General features: G+C 45.5%; 1 protein-coding gene across 4 annotated transcripts in view; it reads right to left on the reverse strand.

The window, feature by feature from the left end:
* The window catches only part of CFAP61 (cilia and flagella associated protein 61), a 256,250-nt gene that overhangs the window by 123,301 nt on the left and 106,322 nt on the right, over positions 1-26,627 (reverse strand). For all 4 annotated transcript variants that reach the window (XM_083175929.1, XM_083175928.1, XM_083175927.1 and 1 more), the window contains one exon: positions 2,191-2,318. In XM_083175929.1, the coding sequence (XP_083032055.1) occupies positions 2,191-2,318 (128 nt within the window). The remainder of the gene's footprint in view (positions 1-2,190; positions 2,319-26,627) is intronic.

Consider the following 26,627-nt stretch of genomic DNA (forward strand, 5'->3'; position numbering starts at 1 on the left):
ACCTACATGTTCATTGCCAGGGGTTCCATGCTCATTGCCAGGGGTTCCATGCTCATTGCCATGTGGGATTACATGCTCATTGCCAAGGGGGAATACATGCTCGCGGTAACTGGGGGACAGCACCGACGAGCAGAAATGACAGCCATTGACAGCCGAGCAGTGAGTAGGGGGCTGCCCGGCTGTATTCAGAGCACTGCATGTCCCAGCTATTTAAAATAATACCCCTTTCACACCAGAAAATGCAGGGACTTACCCGGTAATATGGTCCCAGGATCATGCAGGGACATTCCCGGACTGGCCCCTTTTACACCAGCCTAGTCTCTGCATTGTGAGGGCGAGAGAAAACCACCCCCGCCTCCCTTTAAACAACCAGCTATATCTTCGGCCATATCTATATATAGCTATATCTTCAACTGACCCATTTACATGTAGGCTTCAAATGATTTTGGTCCCGTGAAAATGGGCCGTTTGGTTCCAGAGAAATCTGTCTTCAAACAACATGAACAGCCAGAAATGAAAAAAAAAAAAATTGGTTTACCCGCAATATCTCTAGAACCAATGAACCCATATGGACCAGGTATCAAATTGAAGGCCCAGCGATTTGGGTTCGAAACCTCGAGCTTCTGTGATGCCGGAGGGGGAACTGGCAGCCGTTGGAACGGGGTGGATGTCGGAGTTAGCGGGTCCCATGTTATTCTATGGGGAAAATGTTCCAGGTTTGCCTGGCGGTATCTCTGGTTCCCGGGGGGCTAGAAACACGAGGCTGGGCTCGTTGGAAAGCCCTGGCCCTCAGCTATAAAATGGGCCTATTTGGAGAGTGGGCCTGGAGCTGTAGCTCCATCAGCCCCATTGTTAATCCGGCCCTGATCTCCTATGATAGAGACAGTTAATAGCTGCTGTAAAGTTGTTCCGGTATCCCTGTACCACTAGTCATTTGCAATATACACTTATTAGCTAGTGAACTGCATGAAACACTGCTTTGCTGCAGCCCTGCTCCATTACCAGTGTACATGTAACAGTGAGTACGGCTGTGTACCTGCTATCAATAAACCAACACCACTGATCCAGAGTTTGAACCATTCGCTAGTGTGTGCCCATTAAACTATGAAACATCATCATCAACTGCCCACACTTTATTTCAGAATAAATCTGAAAAGGCAGCGGTGTGGGACAGATTTATGAAGACAGTAGTCCAGTGGTACCCAAACTTTTTTAAATCACGGCACCCTAGAGTATCAGATTTTTTTGACAGCTCCCCTAGGCAACCCCCAATTTTTTTTAAATTAAGTACATTGTGTTTATATGTCATTCTTTGGTCAGTTATGTGATGAGGGTCAGGATTTGTTTCTGTTTGTCCACATATTTTATGATTGGTAGCCACCAGTTCTGGTCTTGTCTATTACATTGACCATAAATAATATAAATTGCTCCTAGATCACTAACCTGTGGCACCCCTGCAAACATCCTAAGGCACCCCAGGGTGCCACAGCACACAGGGGCAGATTTATTAAGCTCAGTGAAGTGATAAAATGTCTGTTTTTTATCACCGGCCAATCAGCTCCTACAGTACCTGTGAAGCTACAGGCTTGGTTTGAAAAATGACAGGTAGGAACTTTTTCACTTCACCGAGCTTAATAAATGTACCCCACAGTTTGGGAACCACCGCAATTGTCTATAGATCTGCTGCTGTGTCTCTAGAACATGAAAATAAAGTTGTGCAAAATTTCTATTTACAAAATTGACCATTTCAGTCAATTAAGCCTCCAGCAGATATTAGTGCCGTTATAAATTTTGAGGTCAAAGCTGTCACTTTGCAAATCTAGTCCATGGTCTCCTTATAGTCAAACTATGTGTTACCAGGAATATCAGCACAGGCTGGGCTCTGATTGGTGGAGGTGTGTCCTGGAGCATGTCTTTGTGTATATATGTGTTTTTAAAACTTGTTGTACTTTGCTCCCTGATGATGGGGATTTATCCTCGAAACATGTTTGAATAAAGTCTTCTACTTTTGCAACTTAAACATCTTGTGAGTGCCGCTGATATTCCTCCCATTTTATATATATATATATATATATATATATATATATATATATATATATATATATATATATATATATATTATTATTATTACAATTAAAATCTAAATGTATCATCTTCATTTAAAGTAGAATGTCATCAGAAATTACTTACCAAAATACAAGAGTTTCCAGAAAAGAGATGCCGACATCCGATGCTCCCACTACCACAATACGGGCATTGATGGTGATTTTTGGCTCTAATGTAAGCTTCCGATTTATATGGTACAAAGCGTAAGCTGCCTATACAAAATAAATTGAAATGTAAACAGTAAAGTAGAACAACTATTATTGTAAAAAAGTACTTGCCATTTCAGTTTAGTAATAATGCCAACTTTATATGATACTAGCGTAATATTTTTGTATACATTTTCAATACGTTTGTAGTGCTGTGCTCCGCTCCTTATTGCGTGTGTTAATGATGACTGACAAAATGGGTATTGTGCAGAAATTTTAATTAGTAAAAAAGCAAGTATACACGCATTATCATACAATGGTGACAGGTATGACATATCTTAATATACACATACAATGGGAGTGCGCGGTTGACCAACTGGGGGTGGTGATGGTCAGCGATGGTCAGCGGTGATGGTCAGCGAATTCGCAGCCTTGTGAGTCCACCAAACCCCGTCTTGTGAATGGTTGGCTGATGCCACCCATTCGCAAGCGCGATTCGCATGCAGGGCATGCAAATGGAGGTTACACAGTAACCTCCATTTGCAGGCCAGGGGTAACCTCTCACATCTTTCAATGGTCAAGGGGTTCAGGGGGAATTGAAAAGCTGGGCATTCCGATATGCTAATGGGGCTGCCCAGTGCCCCATACCCCTCTCCGCTAACAAAACATTGGTCCCTGTGTGAACACAGGCAAACCAGACCAGAACGAACGGACCAGAATAAGGCCCCTTTTTACAAGTAGTTATCACAAAAATATATGAATATGTTTATTCAATTTGCTATACTATAAACAGAGATTATTTTGTAATATATTATAATTGAAAGAGAGCTGGCTGCAAGTGCAGAAAGCAAACCATGGATAAGGCGTGTACTCTGTGCAGCTGTTGTTCTCTGGTGAGGACAAGACTCAAAGCCACAGATACAAACCAGGGATGATCAAAGTTCTTCCCCATTATCCAAAATACATTAGAGATGGAGCACCTCTCGTTTAGCAGGGGTCTGGCGGTCGGATCGCCAATCACCAGCCCTCGCCAGCCGCCAGAAGGGGATGAGAGTGATCACGAGCCACTCGTGCGTCCCCTTCCAATGGGGCTCCCCGACACCTCTCCGCACCCCCCTCTAACCCTGCCCTTCTCCCTGAAGCGGAGACAGGCTGGGTTCCCACCCCCAGAAAACTTGGATGCGTCTGCATGTGAGATGCTCCTGCATGGGGGTCATTTAGCCATCAGGGTGGGTATACAATTAAAAATGGGGTCTGGGGGGCCATTTCACATATGAAACAGGCATCTGGGTGCCTGTACATATTAAAATCGCATCAAATCGCATTGCATGCAATACAATGCAACGCGATTTTCTCTTCAAGGGAATTTCAAGGGAAATCGCGTCAAATCGCATGCTTAGGGTACTGGCATACAATTTCAACATCGGGCGCCCAGATAAGTCACAAGTACCTGTGATACTACAAATCCCAGCATGCCTTGCCACAGTTTTATACACCCTTATAGCAAAACTTAGGCAAGGCATGATGGGATTTGTAGTTTGAAAACATCTGGAGAGCCACAGGTTGGCCAGGCCTGTTCTAGAGGGTGCTAAATAAATAAGTAGATTCGGTACTTTAGTAGTTTCACGGCGCCACCGCTCTAGCTGTTATCCTAGCTGTTCTCAGCGCTACGTAACCAGCGTAGCGTGTGCGCGTGCCACTCTAGCTGTTCTCATTGCAGCGCTACGCTATCAGCGTAGCGTAATGTACACGCTTCAATTGAGACGCTTTAGCGTCTGAATCCCGAGTCCTTGCAAGCCGCTAAGAAGGGGGTTATCTGGATAATGCGGTAATTCGTCTGAATTTGGTAGGGTGTAGGGGTACATACTAGTCGACATAACAATGTCAATGAGAACAGCTAGAGTGGCACGCGCACACGCTACGCTGGTAACGTAGCGCTGAGAACAGCTAGGATAACAGCTAGAGCGGCACGCGCACAGTTAAACAGAGACTCTGGCAGGCTGCCAAGTTTCTGAAACAGACTGTGCGCGCGGTGGCGCCGTGAAACTACACAAGTACCGTAGATTAGTAAATTTCCCCCTATATATGTTGTAAAAATCTATTGTCTAGATTCACAATATATTTCACATTATATTTAATTGTCTTGCATGTGAATTTTTTTTTTATATTTTATGTTCCCAATTCCTGTATGTAGAGATAATAAAATGGAAACTGCAGCGCCACCTAGTGATTTTGCTGCAGTGTTGTGTTAAACACAACTATAAACAAAAAAAATTTCACTATCAACAGGTTCAAGAGTCAACGCTATGAATTTTTTGTTTCATTGTTCACAATTATGTCAATTAACATACTGTTTTCAAGAAAGGTATGTGAATAAAGTGTTGGGCAGGACATATGACACTATGGCCTGATTCAGACCTATTCTCTAGGCTGCGTATAGTCGCAGCCTAGAGAACCGGTCAGCACCACCCGCATCCCCTCACTAGCATGCCAGGGGATGTGTATGAGAACACATCCCCTTGTATGTGACTGAAGGGGAGAGAAATGTCTCTCCCCTTCCGTAATAAAACGCAGGGGGAGGCGCTGAGTTAAGTGTGGGTGCCAGGGGTCTGTGGGGTTATCGATACACTGCACTGCTCGGGATCAGCCTACCTTACCCCTCTTTTTTCCGCCGTCGGGACCCGCAGATCTACTTGTCTGTGGCTTCCTCCAGCTTCCTCAAAAACGGTCTGCTGTTAGGGGGCAGCCATTTTGTGATGGTCCTCTTTATTAGCAGGAGCCAGGAGGAGCGCCGGGACCGCAGAGAAGTAGATCTGCAGGTTCTGGCAGCGGCACAAAGAGGGGTAATGCAGGGTTGAGGGAGATATTTATTTTATGGGGGGAGGGGGGGGGATTTCCACAATTTCAGTCTTCACTGCTGCCGAAGATGTCAGAAAAGGGGGTGGGCAATGACCCGTCTTCATTCCCAGGGGGACGCCCATAAAAAGGCTGGGCTTTCCCCTGCACCAGCGTTCGCACAATGGGTCTGCACATGCACAAATGTCCGATGCACATGTGCAGACCCAAACAATTGAAAAAACAGCCCGACCGATTGAGCTGTATACTGTATATCAGTCTCCTGTGTATCGGTTACTCTACTCCTGAGTCTCTGGCCTCTAGCTTTAAATGTGACTTTTTTTCTCATTGCAGCTTATTGCATTAATAGCAAATCTCATTTTGCCGCAATGTATCAATGAAATTGTGGATATCTATGGGACAGATGAGTAATACCAGACACACACACATACACACACACATACATACATACATACATACATACATACATACATACATAGTGTGGCAGAGTCAGCATTCCCCCACATGAAAGTAATGTAATCGGCAGCACCTGGGATGTCCTGATTTAAGGCTTCCCATGGTAGAGTCTCCTTGTTCTCGATGGTGGACTGTCTACCCGAGTGATAGGCCAGGGGTGTGGATTAGACTAGGGACCATTGGAGCCTGTTAGGAGTCTGCTATGCCTGTATGCTACTGCCTGTGATACCAGCTGTATACGAATGTCACCTGCTATGCTGTACCTGCTGATGAGAATACCAAGTCGTCATCTGAGACCCTGTGTTTGTGATCTTTGGGGCAGGGGTATGAACCAGCGTTAAGTGCAGAAATGCACTTAACGCTGGTTAACTGGGGGGGGGGGGGGATTACTATTTCCCTAATGTATTACTAGTGCACCTAACGTGCGCTAGTGACAGCCCGCCGAGTTACGCTTCCCTGCAATCCCCCCCAGTGTTTAGCGACCAGGGCAATGTATTAACAGCCGCCCAGGCGTTAATTCGCCCCGACCACTTCGCCAGCTCAGGGCTAGCGTTGTCCTATCCCCCAATGTGGGGACAATGCTAGACCTGCTTCTAGCTCGGACTGCGCTAGAGAACTCGCGGTTTTAGAGACGGCCGGGGGGAGAAAGGGCACTGCGCATGCGGGGGCCGCCGGGGGCCGCCGGGGGCCAGTAAGGAGAGCCGTAAACGCTGAACATAAGGGCTCTCCTTATCGGCTTTGGGGGATCATACATCTGCCCATAACGCGTGCCAGCTTCTATGCTGGAGAAGCGGGATCCATTATTTAATAAACGTTATGGGCAGATTCATACATCTGCCCCTTTGTCACAATACATACACACACACACACACATAAGCTAAGTAAGCATGTGAAGGGAATTGTGAGCTAGACCGTGGGAGTCAATGTTATTTTTTTTTGTGTACAGTGGCAAACGCAGGATTTTCAGAAGGGGGTTTCCAGAGGGGCGGAGCAAAGCATGGAGATGGACACTTAGGTGACCCAGTATACGCCGGGTCAGTTAAAGTATTATAGATAGACCAAATGTATATAAATAATAATAATAATAATAATAATAATAATAATAATAAAATTTTCTGGTAGGAGGACAGTTTGCTTGACTGCAGATATCTCCAGTTCCCGGAAAAAAAAATTCTTAGATTTTAATGGAATTAAAAACTAGAAAATCCCACCTACCAAATGGTATTGGGGACTAGGGGATCAGAGTTCAGGAGGCAGAGCAATCTGCCAACGAGAATATAAAACTACATACCAGGTATGTGGAGCTGGAGCAGTAACCAGCTGCTGGAAGGCTGATATCTCTGGTTGTGGGAACAGTAGAGACAAGCTACTACTGTCCATCAATGGAGGAGAGTCCCAGCTTTTGGAATATACCCTCAGAAAAACTCTAAGTCAGACAGAACCTAAAATATATGACTGGGAATAGCAATTAAAAGGCTTGGATGGGGACCACTGCTTTGAAGTCAGATATCTCCGGTTCCCAAGGGCCGATTTTTAAAATTCTTGTACCTATGGAAAGAGGGGACCCTCAGCTTTCAGCCCGGGGCCCTTAGACTCCTGGGGGGGTTTCTGGGTACTCAGAAACCCCCCCCTGCGTGCGCTACTGGTGTATACTTGCAACCTAGCGAACAGGTCAGCGTACAAGATCTCGTACACATCGCTAGTATACGATGTGTATGAGAACACATCCCCTCGTCCATCGAATGATTTCTCTCCCCTTCGGAAATAAAAGTCAGTCTGTCACAGATCATTGAAAGGGGAGCGGGTGCTGATGTTATGTGATGTCATCCACCTGTCCCCAGCAGGCATGGACCTGCCTTCATTCCCAGGGAAACGCCCAGCATTTTTATGGGGACACCTATAAAATGCTGGGTGTTCCTCGGCTCCAGCCTCCGGCCACTGCAGCGAACCGCACCGGCGAGTGTGAAATTCGCTGAAGCCGTTTGCTCCAGGGTTTGCACATATACATATTCGGTACTTGTGTATTATCTGGGTGCCCGATTTTTTCATTACATGCCACTACTTAAGGCATGCGATGAAATGCAATGTGATTTTTCATTGTAAAGACCTGATTTTTCATTGTATAGTCAACTATGGGTGATTTCATACCCCACTATCCAACTACGCATGGAGTTGATTTTATATAGTGTGGCGAGCGAAACGAGCCACCGAGCCCGTAGCGTGGCGAGCACAGCGAGCCCCGCGTTGGGATGTGGATTACTTTACATGTGTTCTGCGGCCCCTCGCGGGTCTCTCTACGCTCGCCACGCTTCGGGCTCGGTGGCACGCTGCGTTCGCCACACTATATAAAATCAACTCCATGCGTAGTTGGATAGTGGGGGTATGAAATCAACCACGGGTGACTATACAATTAAAAATCAGGTCTTTACAATGAAAAATCGCATCGCATGAATTGTATGCCACTATATTGCATGCAATGAAAAAATCGGTCGCCCAGATATTACACAAGTACCGCATATTCACATGCACATGCGCAAACCTCCCGCCATTGTGAAAGATCCCGAATCGGCCTCAAGTAGGTGATTCAATACTTAAAGTAAAAAAAAAACATTGGTTTATCTGTGAAACACTTAAGAAATCTATTCTTGTGTGCTGCAATGGGTGTGAGCATTATGTGTTGTGAATCACCACTAGGGGGCCCCTGTGTTTATGGTGTACAGCAGGGATGGGGAACCTTCGGCATTCCAGCTGTTGTTGAACTGCACATCCCAGCATGCCCTGCAACAGTTTTGTATTTTGGCACACTAAAACTGTTGCAGGGCATGCTGGCATGTGTAGTTCAACAACAGCTGGAGGGCCGAATGTTCCCCATCCCTGGTGTACAGCATGCCTGTGATCACTAGACATGATTATATATGATATTATACATACCTCCCAACAGTCCAGATTTTAGCGGGACAGTAACGATTTTCAGGGCCTGTCCCACTGTCCTACCCGCGGCCGGCACTGTCCCGCGGTGAGGGGGGGCTGTTGGGAGTCCCCCCTGTCGGCTGCTAAGCAGCGGGGAATAAACGCTGTGCTCATGCGTCTATTTCCACAGCCAGGGGGGCTGGGGGCATGGCTAGAGGCACGCAGAGCCTCTGGGTCATGCCCCTATAGCGTCAAAATGGGGGCGTGGCCTCGCGGAAAAGCTGTGAGTATAGGCTCCCCCCCCCGAAAATGTTGGCGTGCCATCGGCGAGCATCAACTGTGTCCCGCCTCCTTCAAAGTTGGGAGGTATGTTTTATATATACTGTGTGTATATATATATATATATATATATATATATACATATATATATATATATATATATATATATATATATATATACACACACACACACACACACACACACAAGACCCCACATGCAGATTGAATATACAGGGCTCTTGTGCATTTTACTGATAAATCAATTTATTATAGTGCTTTAGTTAACGTCTAGCAGCTGGGACAGCGATTGAGAAGCAAACACCACACAGGAAGGAGGGCACTTTAATGTTTCCTCTATAGTACTGTTTTCACCTGTAAATGTCACTGGACAATGAAACATGAGACACCAGCATCATGTACAGTGTGTAAACTGTGCCTAATTGAGGTAACTGCTCTTGTATCAATGCTACAAAGCAAGGCTGGAACAGGATGGAATACTTTTTGTTGACGACTCAAAAGCTCTAAATCCAGCAGCTGTCATGCCTGGCAAAGCACCTTTCTTCTAGATAAGGACACAAACCGCCCCCAGGGAGCAGGGAATTAGGTGTCCTGGTTCCATACCAACAGCCTTTTCTATACACTGTCAGCACAAATAACTACATGTCTCCCTGGAGAGTAATCAAACCTGGCATCTGATAACACCCGGGAAGCACTATAGAATCGCAGCACTGCCCACTATGTGTTCTTGGGGCCAATATATTTCCATGAAACCAAATTTTTCCAACACTGCATACATTAGGAGACCACTAAGTATTATGTCTCCATATGACCCATAGCCGGTTTAAGGTTCCAGGGGCCTGGTGTACTCAGGGCTGGCGCCACCACTAGGCAAATCTAGGCATTTGCCTAGGGCGCCGGCCACTGGAGGGCGGCATTTCGCCCCCCCCCCCCCCCCCCCCGTGCCGCGGGGGTACCTGTCCTGCGGCTGTGTATATAAAGCTTGCGGCGGCGGCGGCAGCGGGAGGTCCCTGCAGTCAATAAGAATTTAATAACGAGCGCTATCCGCCTGGCTACGCGGAAGCGCTTCTGTTGTGGAAACACTGGCCGCACGCTGATTGGCTGAGATTCAGCCAATCAGCATGCGCCGTGCGGCCAGTGTTTTCACAACAGAAGCGATTCCGCGTAGCCAGGTGGATAGCGCTCGTTATTAAATTCTTATTGACTGCAGGGACCCCCCGCTGCCGCCGCAAGCTTTATATACACAGCCGCAGGACAGGTACCCCCCCCCCTCCCTCCCCGGCACCGGGGCGCCCCCACCCCGACTCGCCTGGGGCGCTCCGGTGCCTTGCACCGGCCCTGGGCGTACTTAAGACAAAGGGGGGGGGGGGGGGCTAAGGACTCAATAAACATGCACACAGCTTACCTAAACCCAACACACACATCACATATACACAAGAAACACACATATACACATATACAGCACACACATCATACATACAGTACATACAGCTTACATATACACAAGAAACACACAAACTGAATACATCCATGTACAGTGCATCCGGAAAGAATTCGCAGCGCTTCACTTTTTCCACATTTTGTTATGTTACAGCCTTATTGCAAAATTAAATAAATATTTTTTTCCCTTCAAAATTCTATACACAAGGGACCGATTCAGACCTGCTTGTTCAATTCCAAATCCAGCCTGTCTCCAATGGTGGGGGCTGCACATGCCTACAGACACTAATACGCATGTGCAGAGCCCCGCAGCGAATGCCTCCGGTGACATTTTCACTCACCAGAGCATTCGCACATTGATTGGCAGTCAGGGGGTGTTCTGGGGTGGACAAATGGCGTTTCATGGGCATGCCCACAAAAACTTTGAGCGCACCCATAGAAATTTGCAGAAGAAAGCAGAAAGGTAAGTCCTGGGTTACTATTCTGCTGTGAACAGAGGAGAAGTCAACCGATAATAAGTAACCATCAAATGAGTTCTCCTCTGTGCGGGCGCATGCGAGTGGATGTGTAAGCATACACATCCCCTCGCAGCATAGAGAGGGGATCCGGCCAGTGGGGGAGGGGGGCGTGCATATGCCAGGGCGGCATTAACCTGCTTGCTAGAAACCTAGTGAGCAGGTCTGAATCAGGCCCAATACACCCGAATGACAACGTGAAACAATTTTTGGGAGATTTTTACTAATTTATTAAGAAACTAAGAAATCACATATACATATTTATTCAAAGCCTTTGCTCAGTACTTATATTATTATAATGATTGATGCACCTTTGACAGCAATTTCAGCCTCAAGTCTTTTTGAATATGATGCCACAAGCTTGGCACGACTATCTTTGGGCAGTTTCGTCCATTCCTCTTTGCAGCACCTATCAATCTCCATCAGGTTGGATGTGAAGCGTCGGTGCACAGCCATTTTCAGATCTCTCCAGAGATGTTCAATCGGATTCAAGTCTGGGCTCTGGATTGCCCACTCAAGGACATTCGCAGAGTTGTCCTGAAGACACTCCTTTGATACGTGGGCTGTGGGCTTAGTGTCGTTGTCCTGCTCAAAGGTGGACCGTCGGCCCAGTCTGATGTCACGAGCCCTCCAGAGCAGGTTTTAATTTAAAATGACTCTGTACATTGCTGCATTCACCTTTCCCTTTATCCTGACTAGTCTCCCAGTTCCTGCCACTGATAAACATCCCCACAGCATGATACTGCCACCACCATGCTTCACTGAAGGGATGGTATTGGCCCGGTGATGAATGGTGCCTGGTTTCCAAACAGGACGCCTGGCATTCACACCAAAGAGTACAATCTTTGTCTCATCAGACCAGAAAATTTAGTTTCTCATAGTCTGAGAGTCCTTCAGGTGCATTTTGGCAAACTTCAGGCAGGCTGCCATGTGCTTTTTACTAAGGAGTGTCTTCTGTCTGGCCACTCTACCATACAGGCCTGATTGGTGGATTGCTGCAGAGATGGTTGTCCTTCTGGAAGGTCCTCCTTTCTCCACAGAGGAATGCTGTAGCTCTGAAAGAGTGACTATCAGGTACTTGGGAACGTCCATGACTAGGGCCCTTCTCCCAGATCGCTCAGTTTAGATGGCTGGCCAGCTGTAGGAAGAGTCCTGGTGGTTCCAAACTTTTTCCATTTATGGATGATGGAGGACCCTGTGCTCATTGGGACCTTTAAAGCAGCAAATATTTTTTGTATCCTTCCCCAAATTTGTGCTCCAAGATAATCCTCTCTCGGAGGTCAACAGAAATTTTCTTTGACTTCATGGTTGGTTTGTGCTCTGACATGCACTGTCAAGTGTGGGACCTTATAAGATAGGTGTGTGCCTTTCCAAAACATGTCCAATCAACTGAATTTAACACAAACGGACTCCAATTAAGCTGTAATTCCATTTTGGAATAAGGCTGTAACATAACAAAATGCGGAAAAAGTGTAGTGCTCTGAATACTTTCGGGATGCACAGTATACATACAAATACACACACACACAGAGCATACATACATATACACACACATATCATACGCAGGGGCGTAGCGAGGGCGGAGCACGAGCTCCGGGCGCAGACAGTTAATAGGGCGCCGGAGCCGTGCACCGCAAAAGGCACCTGTGCCGCTCGCACGCCCTCTGTGAGCGTCTGTCCGTCTTTTGTGTGCGCCCGCCTGTCCTCTGTGTGCCGCAGGCCCGACCATCCTCTGTGTGCCGCCCGCCCGTCCTCTGTGTGCCGCCCGTCTTCTGTGCGCCGCCCACCCGCCCCGGTCCTGTACACAGAGCGCATGGGGCAGCAGGAGCGGTGGTGCTGTGATGGTGAGTAGCAAGGACCCCTGTGTGGCTGCCCTGTGCTTCTATATGTATATATAACATACACTGTACATAGAGTTGTATTGAATTATCTCTCCTGTGTTTATATCTACAGTATATCGCACATTGCTGCCCTGCTATTTTATTTATATAATTTCATTGATATATATTAAGATTTGGGTTCCTTTCCCATGCAGGACATGCTATATAAATAAACACCCAAGTTTGCTGTGTACCCACAAATATAAATTACCACCCAGGGAGGATAGTGCTTGTATAAGGGTAGTACAATGTAAAGTAGTGTGGGGGGGGGGGGGGAGTGGTGGCGGGTGGCCTGCTACAAATTGTGGGGGGGGGGGGGTCTGCTACAAATTGGGGGGGGGGGCGCAAAACATGCTCCGGGCATCGTGACACCCAGCTACACCGCTGATCACACATAACTAACCAAAAGAGGACAGGAGGACATCAATCACTACTGGGGTCCATGTAAGCATGGAGCTGCTGTTGCTGCTGGGGATCCACATGGCTGCTCAGTAGCTCCCTCTGCTGGTGCCTGTGATATACAGAGAGCTCTTTCTGCCAGTAGTAGCACCACTGTGTAAACGGGCTAAACGTGGAGTGCAGAGATGTAGGCAAGCCTGTATCCATCTCTAATTGCATTGCTTGACGGGGCCCTTAAGAGACACGGGGACCCAATATAAGTACCCACTGCCCCCCCTTAATCTGGCTTTGATGTGACCTAGCATATTGCTATATAAGACTGTGGTAAAACAAGAGCTGAAAAAAACACTTACAATCTAAAATAAAGCAGGATAGACAAAGGGCATATGAACTTCGTGAAGAATCCATATGTGGTGAAATGCAATTGGAAAGACGGTAAATCAAGCATCTATCTATCTATCTATCTATCTATCTATCTATCTACCATTGTTTCTTTATTAATAAGATATTTCTATGATGCAACTAGTCTGAGCAAAATTCAGCATTAGCACAACTGGCAGCAGTAGCCCGCCAAGCACAGTGCAAGAGAAGCGCTTGGCCGCTCGGCGGGTGGAGTGGTGGGGGAATGATGGGGCGACGGAGGGGAGTGTGCGTGTGGGTGGTGCTGCCAGAGCAATACAGTGTGGAGTAATGTGAATAAGGACTGATGAGTAAAGGACAGAAATAGTGACAGTGCTATGGGTACCAACCAAAATCATTTCTAGGGTATAAATTTAAACGGGAAGGCTGTGCAATTCCATAAGAACATGAATCAGGGTGACATATATCACAATTATAGGTTATTACTCAATATACACATAATTCTGAGCTTGTTTCATACAGAAGTTGTGGAGCCTGTACTGTGCTCCTCAATACTGGTCTGGTACAGCTCTACCAGCGAGAGAGACAAATGCAGACTTTGAAAGGTAGTCAGAATTGTGGAGAAGATCATTGGGGTGGATGTTCCCTCTGTCCAGAACCTGTCCAGAGCAAAAAAGCGGGCAACAAAGAAAGTCAAGGACTAACTACATCCTGGCCATGGTTTGTTTAACCTCCTGTCATCAGGCAGACGCTACAGGGCCATTCCCACCAGGTCCACCAGAAGACTAAAAAGTTTCTTTCCTCAAGCGGTTACCTGCTGAAATGTGAACTCCTGAACATCTCACTGCCATAACCCTCTGCACAATATTTAACACTGTGTCCCCATGGAATATTTTTCTGTATGACTGTACATGACTGTACATGACTGTATTGTTTATATCGTATACTGTTGTAAATTGTATACTGTTTACGTATTACCCTCCTGGCTGTTGCACAGCAAACCCGAAAAAAAAATTCCTAGTATACACAAGTATACCTGGCCTATAAAGCTGATTCTGAAGTGGTAATAAAGAATATGGTTTCTCAAAACCTGTCCTCATGGGTTTGGGAATAGGATATGGGAAGATAATTTAGGAGCATCAGCAAATAATAAAATAAAGTTTTAAAAAAATGTACTTTATTGTAAAATAATATACAAAGTGTACAATCCAGGATTAATAATAATAATTATGCTAATATCCAGATTAAGCTGGATAGAAATGCGGCTACTTTTCTGTTTATAAATAAGAATCACTTACACATACTTTTCATTCATAGATGATACAATGCAGCCAGTTATAGGCAGTTTTGCCCCCGCCCATTTCATATGTATATGCAAATATGTTCTCATGTTTAGGAAACTATAAGGTATTCAACTAATGGATAGAATTCTATACAATACATGTTGTGTTATACCAAGGAAGAAAATATCTCATGGGCCATTCTAAATTAGTATATTAACAACATTCTTTTTAAATGAAGAATCATTTATCTCATGGATGCCTATAAAACAGTTAAGGTCTAAGAGGTCTTTGCATACTATTATCTGTTGGGAGGCTTATTTTCCAACGGAACAAGACAGGCAGCAATTGCCACGGTAACTGTTGAGTATTTTAACCTTTAACACTCTCAGTGTTTAAGCAGATAAAAGACTCATATGACATGCACATAGAAACCATTTTTGTTTCATTAGACCTAGAAACCAGATTCCAGATAAGTCCACTGGTGTAAAACACTGCATTATACAACTTTATCACTCATTAGGCAGAAAACATATGGGGAAATGCTTATCAATCATGGTGCGAAGGTATCTGCTGGTAATGCTTGACGGGTAATTAAACAAAAAGGCAAACCGTAGAGGTATTTATCAGCTGTTGTCTACGCTTTGTTCCAAGCCTGTAAGCTCATCAATATTGTATAGGACTTAACCAATTGTTTCACACAGACTGTATAATGGAAAGGCGGAAGCCTTTGAGGGATTCATCACAATGCAAATAGCTTTGAGGATCTTGCACAGACCTTTGTAGCATTTTATATGAGTTACTCTCTGACACTATACAGAAGTGATGGACTATATTTTAAATGATAAAGCAACAAAGTAAACCACAAATACCAATAAATGTTTGAGGGCAGCAAAGATGAATTGTCAACAAATGGCAAATGCCTCATTTAAATTTAATGCAAGTGGAGTGTAGTATATATATGCAAATATAGTGTTGTATATTTATAAAAGTATGTTGTATATTTATAAAGGTGTGGTGTTGTATCTGGGCTGTAATTAGGGTGGCACATACTGTATGGAGCCAAGCACACAATGCATTTGCCGTGCACACCATCCACATGAACCCACTATTGCTTGCCTATGTATTCGCTGCCTGCTGTAATGTGTAACAATGCAACAAATACAAATAATGGTTCCTTCTCTGCTGAATTGACCACTGCTCACTGCTAATATACATTAAAGCATGCAGTGCGGCAATTCTACAGCACATGCTCTGCCCCCTTCTCGTTATGTACAAGAACTTCCGCCAGGCACAGGAGGGCCTGCAGGGAGTTTGTTCTATCTTTTTCTAATGTGGATAAGGTGCTATGGCTTAATGAGTAAACAGCGCTCTGTGTCGTATTGTGTACTGAGGCATAATGTGTATAAAGGGCTTTTCTGTGGTGTAACATGCATAAAGGCTCTTCTGTGTTGTAACATGTATAAGGGACTCTTCTGTGGAGTAACATGTATAAGGGGCTCTACTGTGGCACAACGTGTATAAGGAACTCTACTATGGTATAATGTGTATAAGGAACCATACTGTATGGCATAATGTGTATAAGGAAGTACTACTCTGTGACATAACTAATGGACTCCACTGTGCAGTATAATGTGAATTGGTAATTTTGAAGCATACCTCTATATTTTGGTATACACCTTTGGCGCGTACTGTCCCTGTTTTGCATATGGGGAGATTGGCATAGGGTGCCTAGTTACGGCTCTGTGTTGTATATTTATATACTGTATATAGTAGTAGTAGTAGTAGTAGGTTTATTTATAAGGCGCCGCAAAGTGTCCGCAGCGCCGTACATAGCAAACAAAAAAAACAAATTACAAGGTAACGTACAGGGTGTGTTGAAAGATACAGTATAAATAGGGGTATAGCTGGTAGAACTAAAATCAGCATCAGTTCAGAAGTAGGTGTCAAAATTGTCAAGGAGACTGAAGATGAAGTAGAGGAAGGGAAGAACAGGACAGGAGCACAGGTGAGGTAATGAGGTAGGGTGAGTACGTGAGGAAGGAGGGCCCTGCTCATAAGAGTTAACATACTAAAAATAGGTGGGTGGACGAACGAAATACAATAGGATAAGTAGGAACGGAGGGGAACGGAGGCAGGATAGGAGGATCAAAAGAGGTTAGGAGGAGGGATAGGCTAGTCGAAAAAAGTGGGTTTTGAGGGAGCGCTTGAAGGAGGTAAGGGAATCAGATAGCCTGATGGGTGGCGGGAGGTTGTTCCAGTGCAGGGGGGCAGCGCGAGAGAAATCTTGGACACGGGAGTGGGAGGAGGTGATTAGGTGAGAGGTCAGTCGGCGGTCAGCGATGGAGCGAAGAGGACGGGAGGGAGTGTGGATAGAGATTAGTGAAGAGAGGTAGGGAGCTGTGGAGGAGGAGAGAGCCTTGTAGGTGGTGGTGAGGAGTTTAAAGAGAACTCGGAAAGGAATGGGGAGCCAGTGAAGATATAGACAGAGGGGGGAGGCGGAGGTAGAGCGGCGGGAGAGGAAGATGAGCCTAGCAGCAGCGTTAAGAATGGATTGGAGAGGTGCGAGGCGGGTGAGAGGTAGCCCAGAGAGAAGGATGTTGCAGTAGTCAAGGCGGGAGATGACAAGAGAGTGAATGAGAATTTTGGTCGCGTCAGTGGAGAGGAATGGTCTGATGCGTGAGATGTTGCGTAGGTGAAAGCGGCAAGACTGTGAGAGAGCACGAATGTGGGGGGTGAAAGAGAGGGAGGAGTCAATGATGACACCGAGGCAGCGTGTTTGGTCGGTGGACGTGATCTCGGTTTCACCAATGCTGATGGAGATAGTGGGAGAAGAGGGGATGTTCGGGGGATGGAAGATTATAAGTTCAGTTTTAGCCATGTTTAGTTTCAGGAAGCGTTGGGTCATCCAGGCTGAGATGGCCGTGAGGCATTCGGAGACCTTGGACAGGAGTGATGGGGATAAGTCGGGGGAGGAGAGATAGATTAGGGTATCATCAGCATAAAGGTGGTAATGAAAACCATAGGAGCTGATGAGGGTGCCCAGAGAGGTGGTGTAGAGGGAGAAGAGGAGAGGGCCAAGAACTGACCCTTGGGGAACACCGACTGGCTGCGGGGTAGTAGGAGAGGAGGAGCTCGGAGTGGAGACGGAGAAGGAGCGATCGGAGAGGTATGAGGTGAACCAGGAGAAGACCGTGCCAGTGATGCCAAAGGAGCGGAGGGTGTTGAGCAGGAGAGGGTGGTCAACAGTGTCAAAGGCAGCCGACAGATCAAGCTGGATGAGGATAGAGAAGAGGCCTTTGGATTTAGCCGATAGTAGATCGTTAGTGACTTTGGTCAGGGCAGTTTCAGTGGAATGTAAAGGGCGGAATCCGGATTGGAGGGGGTCTAGAATGGAGTTAGCAGTAAGGTGGCTTAGGAGACGATTATAGGTCAGACGTTCTAGGAGTTTGGAGGCAAAAGGGAGGAGAGAGATGGGCCTGTAGTTGGATGGAGAGTTGGGGTCCAGATTTGTTTTTTTTGAGAATTGGGGAGACAAGAGCGTGTTTGAAGGAGGAAGGGAAGATCCCAGAGGATAGGGAAAGATTAAAGAGGTGAGCCAGGTGAGAGCAGACTGACGGACTGAGACGACGGATAATATTGGAGGGGATAGGATCGAGCGGGCAGGTGGAGGGAGAAGCGGATTGAAGGATAGAGTGGACTTCAGCAGCAGTGGTGGGGTAAAATGAGGACAGGGGTTGGAAGGAGGGGAGTGGAGATGTAGGAGGGGAGGAGGGAGAGGGTGAGGTCATGGCAGCAGTGATGGCAGTCCTGAGAGAGGAGATTTTGGTTGAAAAGTAGGTAGCAAAATCAGCGGCTACGATGGAGGATGGAAGAGCTGGAGGAGGGGGTGAGAGCAAGGAGTTGAAGGTGGCGAAGAGCCTGCGGGGATTGGATGATTGGGAAAGGATGAGGGACTTAAAGTAGGATTCCTTGGCCAGAGAAAGGGCAGAGCTGAAGGAGGAAAGAATGAATTTGAAATGGAGATAATCCGCAAGGGAGCGTGATTTCTTCCAGAAGCGCTCAGCAGTGCGAGAGCACTTTTTAAGGAATCGGGTGATAGGCGAGTGCCACGGTTGGGGGTTGGAGCATCGAAGGGGGATAGAGGAGGGAGGGCAGGCAGAGTCCAATGCCGAAGATAGGGTGTCATTATAGAGGGAGGCAGCGAGGTTCGGGCAGGACATGAGGGCGATTGGGGCGAGAAGAGGACACAGCGTGTTTGAAAAGGCAGCAAGATCAAGTGTGTTGACGTTATGCCGTGAGACAATGCGCTTGGGAGGGGGGGTGGGAGAGGGGGAAGCAGTGAGGGAGAAGGAGATGAGGTGATGGTCAGAAAGAGGAAAAGCCGAGATAGTGTAGTCAGTAAGGGAACAAGAGCGAGAGAAGACTAGATCGAGGGAGTGTCCTTGGATGTGGGTGGGAGAGGTAGTCCACTGAGATAGGCCAAGAGAGGAGCAGAGAGAGAGGAGTTTGGAGGTGCCAGGATCAGCGGGGTTATCCAAGGGGATGTTAAAGTCACCAAGAATCACAGATGGCAGGTCAGAGGAGAGGAAGTGTGGAAGCCAGGCGGCGAAGTTGTCAAGAAATTGGGAGATAGGACCAGGGGGGCGGTAGATTGCAGCGACACGGAGGTGGTAGGGGTAGTATAGACGGATAGAGTGAGACTCAAAGGAGGAGAAAAGGAGAGAGGGTTCAGGGTGAATGACACTGTGGGTGCATGAGGCTGAGAGGAGAAAACCCACACCACCACCTTGGCGACCGTCAGGCCTGGGAGTGTGAGAGAAAGAGAGGCCACCGTGGGAGAGAGCAGCTGGAGAGACAGAATCAGAGGTGGAGAGCCAGGTCTCGGTGATAGCAAGGAGGTGGAATGCTCTAGAGATGAATAGGTCATGGATGGCAGGGAGTTTGTTGCAGATGGATCTGGCTTTCCATAGTGCACAGGAAAGAGGGGGGGTGGGTTGTGTATTTATGTGGATAAGGTTTTTGGGATTGCAGAAGCGAGGGGGGGTCATTGGGAGGGTGGGGGTGCGGGGGCGAGTGGTCAGGATAGGTATGGGATGGGAGGGGGGAGGAGCAGTTGGAGAAAGTGAAGTTGAGAGATTAACAGCCATGAGGAACCGAAGGTGAGAGGGTAGGTTAGTGAAAGCAGACAGAGGGATTTGGGAGGACAGACAGCGTCTGTAGTAGATTTGCGAGGATGTGGTAGAAAATAGAGTGAGAGAGAAGGTAACAGGCAAGGAACTACTGTCAGAGAGGAGACTAGTGGGTAAAATCAGGTTGATTGAGTAATCCAATTAAGTATGAAAAAACAACAAGTGAGAGGATGAAGGGAACAGAGAAGGTCAGAAGTGAGGCAAATGTGAGCAGGCGTGAAGAGGGAAACAGAGTGCAATAAGAGAAAATAATAGTGAATGAGTAAAATGAAATACAATGTTGGAAAAATATAGATAAAATGAATTAAATGTCAAAATTGAGCAACAGGTTACAATAGGATGAAGATGAATATATATATATATATATATATATATATATATATATATATGAATATATATATAGGAAGAGCATTGCATATTTATACTGGGTATTTATCAAACTGCATTAAAACACAAGGAAAAAACTATTTCACCAACAAGTCTTGCAAATTCCAGTAAGTCTCTTAATGTTATGGGTAGATACAGTTATGCATATTCATCCGTACATAATAGATCTCTCATAAAAATCAGATACTTGCTGTCATTTCAGAGAGTGTGCTAGATATATGACAGAAGCTGTTGTTTTGGGCAACTTCTGAGTACAGAAGAATGCACAATACTATATTTGGATATATACACCTACATCTGGAAGTTGGTTTACTCAGTGGCACTCACTTTCCATGATTTGGACAGTGGCTGTACCTTCTAGTTCTAGATTTTTTTTTATTTTTTTAAACAAACAATACAATTATTATATATCAGTAAGGAAAACATTACCGCTTCAGTCTTAAGTCAATAGGGCTACACCAAAAGTTCAACATGCAATAGGTCCATAGCTGAAAAATGTCTGCAGGGTAAAAAAGTCAACATGGAAAAGGTCAACATGAAAAGGTCGACATGGGATTTTCTACATTTTTTGGTACCAATGTCGACATGGACCCCCTAATTAGTGTAATGTGTGCGCTTGCATGGCTCGCGGCTTCGGGCTTGGAGCCTCGCTTCCCTTTGCACACCTTACCATTCTCAATTGTAGTCCACGTGGACGGTAAAGTATGAAAAATTCCCAAAAATGTCAAAAATTTGAAAACCTGAAGTCGCCCTTTTCATGTGTCTACCTTTTTTATGTCAACCATTTGACCCTGTTAAATTTTTTCAAGTCGACATTTTGACCCGGTCGATCGCATGTCAACCTCTTTGACTGTTGTCTATCTAGTGTCTATCTAGCCACTGTAGGTCTATCAACCACAACCACCATACATCAGGAGTTCTAGAGATGTTTGAAGATTGACAAAATCCAACAATTCTAACAAGGAACGGAATCGGTGAGTCAGAGATATTTAACATGCTGTATTTTGTCAATCCTCCAACAAACTGCAGATCATTGGAGTCTGTGGATTGGGTTGGCAGCAGGGAACTGAACCGTAGCATCAGGGGTATCTTAAGAGAGGAGGAGGCCCATGTGCAGCCTCCTCGGCCATGCCCCTTCCTCTCTGCTGGAAGCAGCACCAAGAGCAGTAGGGTCTGAGCGTTGTAGTGCTCAGACCCTCCTGCACATGCGCGGACCTCCGCTGCAATGTGGAGTCTGAGCAATAGAGTGCTCAGACAACACTGAGCATGGGCAGATCAATGGAAAAATGGGCGCACCATTTTTACGGCAATTTCTGCAGCACTCCTGCTGCTGCCTTAGGACTCCGGGGGGTAATATCATCATAATGGGTGCAGTGAGCGAGGTGTGGGCCTCCAGGGACTCGGGGGCCCATGTGCCACCATTATAGATACACCACTACGTAGCATGGTCCGTAAGAGAGCCATCTAAAAATAGGCGTATGCCCAATTACCAACCAGCAACACCCTTTCAAGTGGAGATGCAACTGAACTACATACACTAATTAATCTGTGTGAGTTCATCTCTACATTGACACCAGAAATAGGGACATGATGCATACAGGTCCTTATTCTGGTTCACTCGCAAAGGCAAATTCAGTTATCAGTCTGGCATAGGCTTGTAATTTGTGCATGTATCATGCATGTGTGCATATACACTGTGGCCCTTATTCTGGATCACTCGCAAAGGAAAATTCCATCTCGAATGAACAAAACCAGTGCAGGTGGGGCAGATGTAACATATGTAGAGAGAGTTAGATTTGCTGATAGATCTCACTTTGAAGTAAAACCCCACCCAAATCTAATTCTCTCTGCACATGTTACATCAGCCCCCCCAGGGACGTGCGGTGAGGTAAATGGCTCAAGAGTCCCTAACAAGTACCAGAGCCAAATATGCACACAATGTATGAGCCATGGGGTACATGTGGGCATTATACACAAGTGCAGCAGTATATACTGCTGGAGATTCACTGAGTTTTAGTAAGAGATGTGCAGAAAAGGTAGCCAGGTGAGGCACTGCCTCACCTGCCATAGACTTTTTACTCCAGAGTTTTGACTATAAAAAATATTAGAATAACAAAAATAAGAATTCTTTTATAAATTATTTCTATTTTTGACATACTTTGCCACTGAGCCCCCCCCCCCCCCACCACCACCACCGCAGTGCACATGGTTTTGTTCATTTGAGCAGGAATTTGCCTTTGCGAGTAAACCAGAATAAGGGCCACAGTGTATATGCACACACGCATGCACATGCCAGACTGACAACTGTATCTTTTAAATATGGGGGTGGAGATTTACTAAACCACTCCAAACTGAAAATAGTTCTAGGCTAGAATTAATATATTATAAAAACTTCCAATTATACTACTATAGAATTACTGTTTATTACACGACAGAATAGTTCATCTATTTTACAGTACTGAAGCCTCTTTGCTTATTATAAAAGATGTTCAGGCTCATCTGCTATTCTCCAGGTACATTTTATCCTCATTAAATCTTCTTGCGATCTTTTATTAATGTAATGCCTTTATTACATCTTTACGTATTCAGATGGCTACTTGTTGACTAATCCGGGCTATTTGAAAGACTGTCTTGTTCTTTACACACAATGATTATTCAGCCTTTCTATAAATGCCATTAACACCTGTATGCTGCTGACATCTTGCTTTCAAGCCAAGGTAGGTCATCTTCCTTTTAATTTCACAAATACGCAGAAGTGACAAACATTGAGGACATTCCTGCTAACAATGCCATCTGCTTCCTGTCATGATTGGGCAATAGGCAGACTCTCAAATGAGATGCAATGGGAACAACACAGTAAACCTGCTGACATTTACACTAAGGAAATTTACCATCAGCCGTCACTTTACATGTAATGTGTTTGCAGTGCAGACCTGTGCTATAAATTTACTGACTTGACAAGGAAAGAGGAAGCCAGATAAACAATGAGCTTTACTTGTCGTATTGAGAAAATCAATAACAATATTTTAACGTCAATAGACATACAAAATAATGTTTAATGCTTGTTAGACGTATTGAATAAATGAGTGAAAACTACTTGTAATAAACAAGCCAATATCAGCTAATGTATTATCAATAAGTGTTTGTCAGGGTTACACTGAGCGGGGTCTTTCTAGTTAAAATATGTTATGTATGTACTAAGGGCCTTATTCGGATCTGAGCTCAGTACAAATGTGTTTGGAAAATGGGCAAAACCATGTGCAGTGCAGGTGGGGCAGATGTAACATGTATAGAGAGAGTTAGATTATTGTGAGTTGTTTTGTTTCTGTGCAGGGTAAATACTGGCTGCATTATTTTTACACTGCAATTTAGATTTCAGTTTCAACACACCCCACCCAAATTTAACTCTCTCTATACATGTTACATCTGCCCCTAACTCTCTCTCTGCACATGTTACATCTGCACCACCTGCAGTGCACATGGTTTTGCCCATATTGAGGACAAATATTTACTGCGATCAGATCTGAAGGGCCTTAATCTCTAACCAGTGAATAAGCCTCTCACAGTGTGTAAGGGCCCCCATACACTATGCGATTTGGACCCAATTTCACACAATTCCGGTGGATCAGGCCATGAAATCGGCCAAATCACATATGTATGACATCCCATCTAATCCAATGCGTGGTCCCGTGCGCATCAGATCAGATCCAGAGATCATATATGCTGCATATAAGATAAATCTTATGTACAACCATCAGCACATTCATTCTGATGCTAGAGTACTTAAAGAGCCATAGGTGGGGATGCAGAGAGCTGGGCAGCGGGCACATTTAAAAAACAATAAACATACATATGATTAGGCAGCCTCTAATTGACTAAGAGATCTTCTCAGCCAATCAGTGGCTGCCCATTCATTCGTTTTTTTTTTGTTTTGTTTTTTATATACTTCTGCAGCCCGGATCCCGGCTTCCTGGGTGCCTAATCATGTGCCTAAGCTGCCAGGGAAATGACATCCAACTTGGACAAGTTGGCCTAATGTATAGGGAGTTGTCTTCCCTGTCTGCAGTTTTGAGGTCATCAGCAAAGCCAATCAGGCCATATTGTAGGTGTTTTGGCAGGTATTCCAAGCTTATGCCACTCTGGAATGTGATATAATGAGGCCAGAACTGACAGAATATCATCCAAATGGTTAAAACCCATCACTACAAGAGAATATGAAACTCTGATGAAATGAAAGACAAAACTCTCACAAGTATTATTTTGTGGGTCTATCTTTGGAGCTTGGAGATTGCAACTCTGTTGTCTAATGACATTGACAAACCACTTGACCTGATGTCTCAGTGTTCGTTATTTCATAAGAAACTCAGATGCTTTTTAGATGCTCAGAACATAGAGCAAGAAAAAAATGTTTAGAATTTGTTTCTGTCCATTTTGCATTCAGTTGTTAGGGCCACTGATTCTTTAATACATGTGAGTAACCTATATCCTTGTCTTAATAGTAAATTACACTGATATATTACATTAGGCTAATGATTCAGACACATAAAGCATTGCTGTGGAACACAGCTATAGAAATCCAAGGTATAAAGGGGTGATGACAAAACATATTTGCCTAAAGAAGTAATCTAAGGAATGCTGCATATACAGTAGCTATAGAGATTACATCATGTGGGACTTCCTCCCCTGGGCTAAAGTCTTAATCAACCATGGGACACAGAAGCCGGAGCTTATCTTATTTTCTCAGACTTTCGTAAGTTTCCCTTATATCAGACCAATTAGCATTAATTATACCAGTGGTTCCCAACTCAGTCACAAAGGCAACATAACAGTCCACACTGAAATTATATCCAGGTGACTTAATGAATAGTTTAGTCCAGGGGTGTCAAACTCAAATTCATCGGGGGCCGCATCAGCAGTTTGGTTACCCTCAAAGGGCCGGTTGTATCTGTAGGACTATGTGTCCACTCTTTATTATCATAATAGTGTCCTTCATACAAGTATGTCCCAAATAATACCACTGTAACTCAGCAGTAGCATTTCCCTCCTGCTATTGCTGTGAACTGCAGTGCATTAGGGCACACGCTGCCTGCACAGGGGGGCAGCATTCAGTCTTAGGGCATATGTCTAGCTTAATATCATGGGACACAGCAATTAATGATGGGCTGCAATGTGCCAGTGCACACACACACACATAGGCAGAGAGTTTTAAACTTACCCGCTCTGATGCGTCCACTCCAGTCTGAGCTGCTCCACCACCAAGGACACAGCTGCGCTCTCACACAGGCGCATTTCCCCCTCCCTCCTGTGAGTAGCGCTCCTCGCACTATCTATCCAGGAGTGGGGGGGGCAGCGTGCTCCCGGTCACTGTGCAGTGCACACTCAGCAGTAAGTGACCTGGAGCGCACAGCAGCAGCAGCACCATTCACCACGACGGACCTGCTCTTTCCTCTCTCTGGCTCCTATACAGCAGGTGGGAGCAGAGGAGGGGTTGACGACCGGTGGCACTGCGCTAGAGGGCAGACGTTCTCTGGCTTGTAGGCTGCCGCGCATGCGCTGAAGAGGCGGCTTTCTTGTTTAAAAAAAAAAATCGAGAATAAAAGGTGAAGGCTGGCGACGGCTGCGCGGGCCACATGAAGAGGTCTGGCGGGCCGGATTTGGCCCGCGGGCCTTGTGTTTGACACCCCTGGTTTAGTCCATTTGATTATACCATCATGGATACACACGCAAGGATTGAAATAAAAGCTGGACTATTAGGGTGCTATGAGATCTGAATTTGGAAAATCAATAACTGCACAGTAACAAAGCCAAAAATGGGCTAAAAAATAAAAAAAGATCTTTTACAGCCTTGCACAGGGCGGGATTTCACTCCGGCAGGGCGGTGGTTATCTGATCGCAGGCTCTGTTAATTAGCATATCTGAATAAAGCCCCACGCAACTCCCACGCATCTCATCGTACGGTACAAAAAGTATGTGCTGCACATACTTTTTGTACTAGCTGGTTATCACATCGATGCGATGTGTACTATATAAGTCCCAAACGGATCCGTTAAACGGACTGTGTATGGGCAGCTTAACCTCCACTAACACAAACAACATACTATGTGGAGATCATAGTTTGTGATGTCCTCACCTCTAGTCTAGTATTGTCCATGTACTATGCTTACCCATGTCTCTCTGTTCCTGCTGCCAATTTCCTGAATCCAACTTTTTATAAATGACCACCTAAACTCAACTACTTCTTACTGATTCTTATTCTATAAGTTCCACTGTAGAACAGGAGGTCCTGCTTAGGATTCTACCAGGGGAGTACTAGTTCCCATAGATTTACATTTAGGGGGGTATTCAATCTTCAGCCGCTATTCCGGATGGGGGAAATAGTGGCGGGGCCCTATTCAATGCTGTC

This window comes from Crinia signifera, chromosome 3, assembly GCF_055691185.1.
Source record: "Crinia signifera chromosome 3, ASM5569118v1, whole genome shotgun sequence".
NCBI lineage: Eukaryota > Metazoa > Chordata > Amphibia > Anura > Myobatrachidae > Crinia > Crinia signifera.